Source organism: Halyomorpha halys, unplaced genomic scaffold (assembly GCF_000696795.3).
Source record: "Halyomorpha halys isolate HHAL.00 unplaced genomic scaffold, Hhal_1.1 Scaffold187.1, whole genome shotgun sequence".
Classification (NCBI taxonomy): domain Eukaryota; kingdom Metazoa; phylum Arthropoda; class Insecta; order Hemiptera; family Pentatomidae; genus Halyomorpha; species Halyomorpha halys.
The window spans coordinates 717,031-728,148 of record NW_027113649.1 but is presented as its reverse complement, the minus strand read 5'-3'; the positions used below and the strand labels follow the sequence as shown (position 1 = coordinate 728,148).

At 31.4% G+C, this 11,118-nt stretch overlaps 1 protein-coding gene across 2 annotated transcripts in view; it reads right to left on the bottom strand.

Moving 5' to 3' along the window:
• The window catches only part of LOC106679260 (erythroid differentiation-related factor 1), a 72,229-nt gene that overhangs the window by 9,802 nt on the left and 51,309 nt on the right, over positions 1-11,118 (bottom strand). For both annotated transcript variants that reach the window (XM_014418314.2, XM_067051052.1), the window contains 3 exons: positions 10,551-10,739; positions 8,017-8,157; positions 5,548-5,699 (listed from right to left, as the gene is read on the bottom strand). In XM_014418314.2, coding sequence (XP_014273800.1) covers positions 5,548-5,699; positions 8,017-8,157; positions 10,551-10,739 — 482 coding nt within the window. The remainder of the gene's footprint in view (positions 1-5,547; positions 5,700-8,016; positions 8,158-10,550; positions 10,740-11,118) is intronic.

Below are 11,118 nucleotides of genomic sequence, written 5' to 3'. Positions count from 1 at the left end.
TAGGTTACAATCTTAGATGCCGAGATGAAGCGGACGGACTAAGATTGCTGGAGAAAGGGAGAGGAGATAGGCTATCGTCTAAGGTGAGCATACTAAAAAATTAACTCTTGTGAGAATAGATTGGCAATGAACTTCTCTATCTCAAGTACAGTTTATGTCACCAGTGCAATGACTAGATCTGGAGAAAAGGCTTGATTTAACGGATCAATCCCAGTGGCAATTGAAGGCCTCATGTGATCGGTTATCACTGAGGATTCACTCTTTTAACTCTACTTGAGATAGTTCCGTAGACTCTTTTTGCTCAATCTCTTTTTATTTTATAATAAACATTCTTACACATTACATATTAACATATATACATTTGTACAAGAGATCGTATTTTTATAATAATAACATTATATACAATTGCTTAGCTTCTTAGACGTTGTAGTGCTGGCCCCTAGCAGGTTATAGCGGCACTCCTTGCTTGCTGCTTGCTACATATGCATGCTCTTCTCCGAGACATCACCATTATTCTTAGTTACTATGCATTAAATTGGTGGATGATTCCCAGGGAGTCCAGAATTATCCCTTTTGCCATTTTTGTCATGTCCTTGATATCAACACAGAGTTCCTCCATGAAACTCCTTGTTTTGCTTGGTATAGTTCCACGAGCTCCGAACAAGAGTTCTCTTAAGTTGAAGTTCCTTTCCCCGAAGCTCTCACTGAACTTATCCTTAAGGAAAGGTACACACATATCAATATCATACATTTATTATCAATTTCCTTCTTTTCTCTATCTACTCTATTTGCCTGGTCAAGTTCATTACTTTTGTATCACACTGTGGGATCCAGAATGAATGCTGACCTACCTTGGGGAAAGTGACAATATCAGCATATCGTATGGATTCCTCCATCTGATCTATACAGTAGACCTCATCGAAGCAGGCAAATTCCCTTTCTCTAAGGAGCTTCATCAACTCATGCTTCACCCTGTGGTGCCAGCGTGTTATGAGGAGTTGTTGGGGCAATTTCCCACCACAGATGCTGGTGTTTCAGGCTCTCTGTTGCATTTACAAGAGGGACCCGAATTCTCTGACCCATCCGTTGACACCTGGGACTCAATTAACTGGGTGCATAATTAATGTTTAGTTTCAGGGCATTGGACCATTCAGAACCCATAAGAATTTGCTTGTCATAAATAAATTTATTTGCTTGCGGAGTCTCCCTGAAGTGACGTACTACAATGCTGTGCCACCTGCAACTGGCCCAGTCCTCAAATGCATTCTCACATAACGACTGCTGTAGAGCCTTAACACTCCGATGTCCCTGATCAATGTTCACTCTATCTGAACATTCAGTAATTTCAGCTAAATAATCGAATGCGGACTGGAACAGAGCATCGGGTACATTAGACAGTCGCTGAACATTAAATTTTAATATTCGTTGAATACTAAAATCGGAGACATAAAATATAATGTTGAGAAATTTTTCTTTATTTTTAACTGGTTTTTCTTCTATACTAATGCAAAACATTGAAAGATCTTGATCTGGTTTGGAAGAGTAGATATTCAGCTTTCCAATAGTTGTAGTTATGTTGAATTTGTACAACATTGTAATGAGTTATGAATTTATTTCGTGAACAAGAGAAATATGCAGAAAAAAAATTCACAAAAAAAACAACTCCAAAAATTTTGTATTTAATTAAAAATTGTTATTTAAGGGTTTCAAAAGATGCTAAAACTGAATATGATTTAATTTTTATCATACAAAATTTTGTTGGTCTACTTTACAGCAAACGACTTTTGGTTTTTGTAATTTTTTACACACTTAAACTCATTTAATACTACCAATAATCTTTTGTTCTTATTCTACACAAAAAAACAAATTGATTGGTATTGATCTATAATAACCATTAAATATATGCAGAGCAAAGGCAGTATGCGATAAAATAAAAATATCTAAAAATATGTAAAATATTTTTTTCTCAGCTCCTATAGCTTATTAGCAAGAACCTTCAGACATATGTCTAATATTTTTTTGATCTAGTATCACCCATTATACAGACAGGAACAAGTACCTACTGGTTTTTCGCTATTAAGCAAAATAAGATATGTGACATGTATAAATTATTTATTTTTTATTTATTCTTATTTTTATTACTAAGCAGCATAAGTTCCCTGATAAGCAAAAACCATATTTTTTTTAATTCATCTTTCAAATACACATATTGGAACATCATATTGTAATATGCTCTTTTTGAGTAAATAGTATATTTTGATGTATAAAGGGTTTTTAATATGTTTTTATTTTATGTATCATTTTAATAGTGTTCCTTTGTTTTGTTGAACCAAAAAGCAATTTAATTGTCTTTCATTGTCTATAATAAATTTGTGATTCAAAACAAAACCAAGATGGCGGTACGTATCCTTCAAAAAGTCCGTTGAATCAAGGCCATGTTGAGCAGATTCAAATATCATAAAAACTATTTTAACTCTTCCCATCATAATTGGAAATACAGTAAATTTAAGAAAAAATAGAAGTCAAGAAATAGTGCTAAAGAATAATATTCAGAAAGTAAATCATTAGCAAAAGTCCCTAACTGTTGTGCGACAATCGATGTTTACATGGAACATCGAGGCAGGTTTTGGTTTTTGGCATTCATTCGTTATTTGGGCGCGATTGGGGAATAATGTCTCCAGGATGAGGAGGTCCTCATCAATTTCTGTTCAACAAGGGTGGACATCTTGAAAAAGGAAGACAACCAAGAGTCACACAAGAAGAATAAGAGACTCTTTGTTTGGATCGCCTAACAACACACTTCAATGGATGAGAGATAACTAAAAAACTGTAAGAGGACCAATACTTTGTTTTGTTAGTGTTTGTTTACTGAGAGATAGTCAGCAGTCAGTGTTAGTTAATTGAGGAAATCATCAAAAGAAGAGTCTATGAAATTGGTTAGTTTTGTTATACCTAAATTTAAATACATGTGTTAAAGAGATATTTATGTAATTAAATGTTAATAGTAAAAGTGTCTGTTTCTGATTGCCTAGAAATCCGCCCTGAGAAAAGAGTCTATTATATTATAAAATTTAAATAAAATTCTATTATCTATTTAATATTAAAGTTTCTAATTTGAACCCAAGCTATCTTTTAGATAAGAGAATTGAGTTAAAACATATCAAATTTCAATTTATTTTATTTTAATCATTTTTAAATTATTACAATATATCCACTGTTTTTTCGTTAAGTTTCATTGTTCTAATATTTACAAAATTTATGGGTCTCTATTAATTATATCACAATTTAACTATGATAAACCCACAATTTCTTTCTTAGAGAATGATGGATTAATGGAAATTGATAAATAAAGGAGATATTTAATTTAATTAAAAGAGATTATTTAATTTAACTTTCCCTCAATCGAAATCCATTTCCTAATCCTGAAACAATAAATCGTTAACAAATACAAGAACCAAAGATGTTTCACAGCTAACTTGCAAGAGTCTCACACATATTTTTTTTTTTAATTATATTTCTTAACACCATACTTAATATATTAATTTTTAAGTAGTATAAACGTAGTATTAGTGTTCAATTTAATTATATTTTAATTAAAATTTAGTTATTTGAGAAGAAAAATATGTATTTATATCTGTGTTGTTATATTTATGTAAAAGAAACAGTTGTTAAGGGTTGTTAAACCATTGTTAAGGGGTCCCCAAGCAACAGGCCGATCATCTTTGTTTGTGAATCAGTTGGTACTAATTAGTGGCCATTACAGTTTTTAATCAGCCCTATCTGCGTTCAGTTGTTATTTTTTGGACATTTTGAATGTCATGTTATTTTGTCAACATTACAGTCCGGAACCAGACCTTCTCAGCGTCTCTGGCCTTTGACTGGAATATGAGCAATTGCTAATTAGTCAGCTCGTATAATTCATAACAATAACCCGACCCTGTCTGCCCTCAATAAGTGCCACCTTGGCTTTTGCACATTTTGACTGTTGTTGAGCCAGGACAGACATGGGCTCACCAACTTTGGTCTAGTTTGAGAGTTGCAGCAGTGTTCAGAGCTATGGTGCGGCGACCTACACATCTTGAGCAGACTATCTTCCTCTGATCTATCGAAGTGGATCAACTTTTCTTTAGGACCTTTGACCAATATTTATTTCATATATTGTAATATTCAAAATTTAATTAAAATAAATAAAATGAAATTTAATGTTTTTTAATTATTCTAAGATCTAAAATATAGCTTTGAAGATGGCAAGGTTAAATGAGTAGATTAAATATTAAATAGATATGAGAATATTATTTTAAATTATATACAATATTATGAATTAATCTTAGGGCAGGTTTTCCAGACAATCAGAACAAAGACAACTAAATTAATGGCTATTTTAACAAATATAATTAAATTCTATGTTGAGCAACACTAACCAATTATACTATCTTCTTTGATGAATGATTATTCTCGATGTCTTCGTTCTAAAGATGCTACCACTGACATAAGACAAAGGCTTGGTCCTCTTCTAGCTTCCAGGATATGTCCAATCCACTAACAATCCAAACAAAGAGTGATTTATTCTTCTTAGATGATTATTGATGTCTTCTTTTTCTATAGATGTCTACCCTAACCATGGACAAGAAGTGGTTCACAACACTTATTCCTGGAGACGTCATAGTTTCCCAGACACCTCCAGTCCAACCTCCATCCAAACAAAAAGTCAGCTCCTTTCTCTCTCTTCAACGTTCACTTGTCGATTAAAAAAAATCAATTGTAGCACAATCGCTCTAATTCACTTGCGATGATTCACAGTGTAAATACATCATTAATAATTGTTATCATCTTATATTTCTTCTTGAATCAATTTCCACTATAATTTTGGTAGCGAAACAAAAAATGATGAAAATATTTCAATCTACATACTCAACAAAGCAGTAATTCAAACAGACTTCGGAAGGATGCATGCCACCATCTTGAATATTTTGAACAATTTATCTTTACACTATATTTGACTGATCAAAATTGGTTAGCTTTTTGGTTTAATACAACACCAATACATAAAATAAAATATACTAAAAATCATTTATATATATAAAAAATGACTATTCTTTAAAAAAGAGGATATTACAATATCTATTGATTTTGTAAATTTGTTTCCATAATTTATTTATGTAATTTTATTTTTGCCAAAAAGGCCTTTTTATTTTTACTTGTATTTATCATTTTATTCAAACTTTTTTGTTTATGTTTTCTATTTTCAGATTAACCAAATAAATGTTTATATCCGAACCAGGTTGTTTTTTTGTTCTTTTAAAGCTTTCCAACAAAAAGACATTGTCAATTTCAAGTGGCTTTAACAATATTATTAGGTTAATATTATATAAGTTTTAGTGCATTCATCATTACAGACATAAAAGTCCCTATTTTAATCCTAATTCACCTCAGATAATTCATAAATGGTAAAGGCAAAGTTGATTTTGTAAAAATCTTTAACTAAAGAAACATAAACATCAATTCATATAAAATTATCATCAAGACGTAATAGAATATAATAAATACCTCAAGGAATTATGATACAAAGAAGCTATTCTATAATGTAACGAAGCTGCACGGAACTGATAAAGTGGCAACTTGGCAGTCTCATTGACCAAATCACAATGGCGCAGGGCTTTCTGTAAGAGATCCACAGCTTCCCTCTCAGCTTCCTCTCCCTAAATAGAGTTAAAAAATTGTCAGTTAATAAATTACAATGATATTTAAATTACTAGGTTAAAGCAGGTTTTTAAAATGATGTTATATTTCCTTTTAATCTGCTCCTACCTCTCTGATAGAACCTTTAAAGTAAATCATAACCTAGCCTACTCATCTCTCTTTTCTCAGTCCACCGGTGTTCCTCAAGGTAGTATCTAAGGTCCCATTCTTTATATGGTTTATACAGCTGACATCCCAACCCACCCTAACACAGTCCTAACAACATATGTTGATGACACATGTATACTGTCTGTAAACAACAACCCTACTAATGCATCACAAACACTACAGACACACAGAACATCTATTGAAGAATGGTGTCAAAACTGGAAAATCAAAATAAATCCTGAAAAATCCCACCAGATCACCTTGAATTGAGCTCTGGGGCTCTACCAAACCATCAAATGCCTCCCGCATCCAATCCTTACAACCCAAAATCCTATGTAAAATCCTTGATGCTCCTTATTACGTTACAAACAAACTCATCCACAAAGACCTTAACATCCCATTCGTTGCAGATTTGACCCAAAACAGATATGCATCTTTTCATTTCAAACTCCTTACTCATTCTAACCCATTACTTCCTAATCTCTCATTCTTAACAATCCCTGATGATCCTCTAAGGCGTCTGAAAAGAAGATGGCCATGGGACCTTCTAATTTAAATTAATGATTGAATTACCAACAACTGGTGATTCCTTCCCAAGATTTTCAAGTGTAAATGAAACATTCCGAATATTTACTTATTGTATTTATCATTTTGTACAGATGTAAATTACATTAAATAAACAAATGAAAAAAAAAAATGATGCTGAACAATGAATGAAAATTCCGATACTTTTACCAGAATTTCTTTGTTTGCTCTACAATAAAATCAACAATAAGAAACGCACTTTAGCACTTTAAATAGTTATCACAGGGAAAAGAAGCTGAGGACTCATTACCAGAACCTAAGGATAAAAGAATAATCACATCTTCAGCCATTACTCCTGATAACAGTTGACTGCAAGGACAATTGCCTTATCTTCAAGATGAGTGGATCAAGAACACCACTGGCTAAAGAGGAATTGTTATATTCAGAGGAAGAAAGTATAATTAAAAGCATGGAACCAATGATTAACCACAAAAGTCTCCTAGTTATTTAAGCGATAAGAACATAGGGAAAAGTTTTGTTACAGTCATAATTTTTGGTACGCCTCCCACCAATTTTTTGGATCGCTGAATACGAATATGAGTTCTACTCATACAGATATTACTTCAGGAACATTGCTTAATTTCTTTTCAAAATAACCTAAAAAATTTAGCACTTTTTTTTTTTTTCACCAATATCTCAAAAGTTAAATTTTTTATTTTTTAGGAAGAGAGAAATTTTTTCTCGAAGACTTTTTTCTAGGATAAACCATTAAGATCATGCTGTAATAAGGTTGGAATAACCAAAAAGTAATATAATATAAAGGCTACACAGCTTTTTTTCCTTATAATTGAAAGATTAGCCTTTTTGCTCAAAATAAGCAGATAACCTCAAAGTAAAATTTAACATATGCACTTTGTATGAAACTTTATCTGCTTTAATTTTATATCCGAAAAATTCTTAGTTTACAAATAATTAGGAAAAACTGTGACAATATACTGCCGTAAAATAATAAAAATAAATGAATTTTTGTCTATACTAAAGTATACGTTTTTCTCAGAGATCAACATTTTATTAAATTCAAGCAGAAAAAAAAATTATAAAATTTTATTTTTGATTTATTTTTAAGACACACCTAGAGAGTGCTATGAAAATAGTTCCGATTCAAATAAGACATTTTAAGGGAAAAAAATAAAAGTTTTATTCTCAACAAATATATATATATCTTTTTAAAATTTAGTTTAAAAAAAAAAATATGATATCCTTTAACCCAGCTGTAACCTTTAACCTTGAAGCCCTGTGAGGAAAAATCTGACTTAAAAAAGAAATTAAATTTCCAATGTTAGTTTAAAAAAAAAATAAAAACTATTAACAATTTGCAGACTTCATCCATGGGTGAAAAACATTAGTGTGCCCCATCTAATTTTATATCCAGATACAGAGAAGAAGAAAAGAGGTGGGAAAAATCCCATGCCATGACAATTCGTGTCCAGAGAATCGTATACATAGATCAAATAGATACATATAAGAGAAGAATAGACTGGGTGTACAGCCTGGAAACCTTGTATCACAGGATCACAAGAAAGAGAAGAAAAAATTACACTAATTATTAAACAATTTAATATAGATATATATAAATTAATTTACCTTTGCAATAGGATTTTCTTGATAACGAGTGGCTATGAGGTAGAGGGTTGTAGAGAGCTCCCAACCGATAGAGTCCCATATTACTGGCTGAGTCCTCCGAGAACCGATCACCAGCAATGCTTGATTGTAGTACTCCACAGCCTATATGAGCAGAGGTTAAAATTTCATTGAGCAAGATGTAGAATAAAGTATGTAGTGGATACTATTTAAAACTAATATAAATAACTAATTAGTGGTCAGAGAAAGATATGATAAGTTTCTAAGAGATTAAGTTTTTACAGTTTACAGCACTGCCATAGTGCTAACTGAAATTTTTCATCATGACAGCATTTACTGTCGTATTAAGTATGGCGTGGCAGTTGAGAGTACATACAGCAGGACTATCTCATTAACCATGTATATGCTTTAAAAGTGAACTGTCGCACCTTATCAACTATACTGGCGATTGGGTAGAATAATATATTATTTATGATTATATTTCTAATGGATTATTTATGAACTTCAAATTTATTCTATTTAAAGTTCTTATTCTTATCAACATAAATGGTGATTGACCAGTAAATGTAAATGAAATGAAAAAATAACTTTATTCTGGGACATATGTCCCCTAAGAATAAATACATTGTTCATATAGTGAGATTTTTATCTGGCAAGCGTTTACAAATTTTCAGATAGTAGAATGAAATTACATTGTTATATTGGCTTTACTATTGTTTATAATGTTAATCAATACCTGCCTATTTATTTGATTACAAAGATGTGGAGGTTTGGTTATTCAATAAATGAAGGAATAGGTGTTGTTTAAAGGAGAGAATGGATGAGGACTGGCACTGGAGATGGGAAGAGAATTCCAGAGGGAGGTTGCACGTATGACGAGGGATTTGCTAAAGAAGGAGGTTCTATAGGAGGGCATATATAAATCATTCGGATGGGATCTAATGTTTAATGAGTGAATGGAGGAACGAAGAGTGAGAAGATCTAGGATATAGGTAGGTTTACTACTGTATCTACTTGTTAACTTCAAAACGATAACAACTATCAAAATAATATCACAACAGTTTTCTATTAAAATTTTACAAAATGGCTATTTATCTTAAAAAAATATAGGATTTCAATGCATCTATACCTTTTTTAAAAAAGTTTTTCTTCAAAACAGATCACAATAACAATATTAACAATAAAACCTACCTTCAACAGATTAGGACCATGTTATCACCTAATAACAGAGCTCCAATGTTAAATTTTAATACAATTTTCCATAATTTTGGAATTATGTGAGAAAATAGAACTTTTTCACCAATAACACTTAATTAAATTAATATCTACATTTACAAATGTATTTAAGTTAGTTTCGCTCTACTTTTAGGTAGAGCGAAACTAACCAATTTATACAATCTTATATGATGACAAATGATTTCCTTTGTCTTCTTTCTCAACAAACTAACACTTGCTATAAACAATCTTTCAGCAAACAAACACTGACTGTTAACGAAGAATTTGTCCTCTAGAAGTTTTCACTCTTCACTGGGGATCCAAAACAAAGAGTGCCCTTATTCTTCTTGGGTGACTCTTTGATGTCCTCTTTTTCAAGATGTCCACCACCCTTGAGCTAGACAAAAGATGGTGAGGACCTCCTCATCCAGGAAACATCATTCCCCGCCCGTGCCTAAGCAACAAAAGAATTCCAAAAACCAAGTTTTCTTCCTTCCCCTTCACTAGGTGTTAGCTCTCAACATCGATTGTAGGATTTTGAGTTTTTTCATATGATTTAATTTATAAATAATTTTCTTTAATACTTATTCTTAAATGTACAGTAATTTCAATTATGGGAAGTTAAAATATTTTAATCTGCTCAACATGGCCGCGATTCAACAAACTTTGGCAAGACACACCACAAAATTGGTTAGCTTTCTTTTTTGTTTAACAAGGCAAATGAACAATATTCAAACAATAAATAAAATACAAACCCTTTACATATAAAAATATACTATTTACATAAAAGGAGGATATTACAATATGTTGTAAAATTAAAATTACCTTATAATTGTTCTAAAGGGACCTAGTCCCAGAATAATAAACTATTGTTCATTTCATTAAATTTAAGGAAACGAAAAAGTGATCAAAATAAAGAAGGACTTTTAACAGAATCTCCGCTTAAGTCCTCTGATGAAAGTCAGAAATGCAGGTCGTAATGTCGGCACAAATAAATAAGTTTTGTACATTTGTGCATCTTTACTGACCGTACCCCCTGAATATCTTCTCCCCACAAAATAAAGAAGAATTGAACCAACATTCCAGATGAGATAATTCATTTGACAATATAGTCCTAATGAGGAATCCTCAAAACCTTAATTCCTGTTATCAGATAATGTACTTAAAATCTTACTAGTACAAAATAACATGATAACAGCTTATTTAAATTAACCTAAATAACTTTTCTATAAAAATAAATAGCTTAATACTAAACCCTTGCAACTAAATATTTACTAAATATCAAATAGGTAAATTTTTAATGAGAATAAGTAAATAATTACCTTCATATACATCTGTTTCTGGTGTAGGTCAAAATTAGCATTGATGTCGCAGCCCATGTGTGCTTTCAGCCTGCAGAGCCTTCCAATGTTACACATTACTAAAGAAGTGTTCACGTTATCTTGAATTTTCTCCAATACTTTCAAACCTTCCGTAAGATATTTTTCTGCTTGAAGGATAAAGTGAATGAACTGAAAAATAAATTTAGTCTAAATTAAAAAAAAAAATTTGAATACTTCCTTAATGATGGAAATTTAGAAGAATATGGTTCTTAATTGAGATGAGATAGCTTCATTCTCTTTGAAACTTTAAATGTGTTGGAGTTAATTATTTTATATATGTTTTCTCTAATGAAAATTTTATAATAATGAACCTGAAGATTCGACGCCAGTAGCTATTTTTACAAATATACCAGGTCATTCAAAAAGTCCTGTCGTTTTTTTGGGGGAAATTATAAATAAATAAATATTTTCAAATAATCACCTTTATTCATCAAAATATCCACCGTTACAGTCGGTAACCTTCTCCCAACGAGATGGTAAAGCCCAAATTCCTTCCTTAAAAAACTGT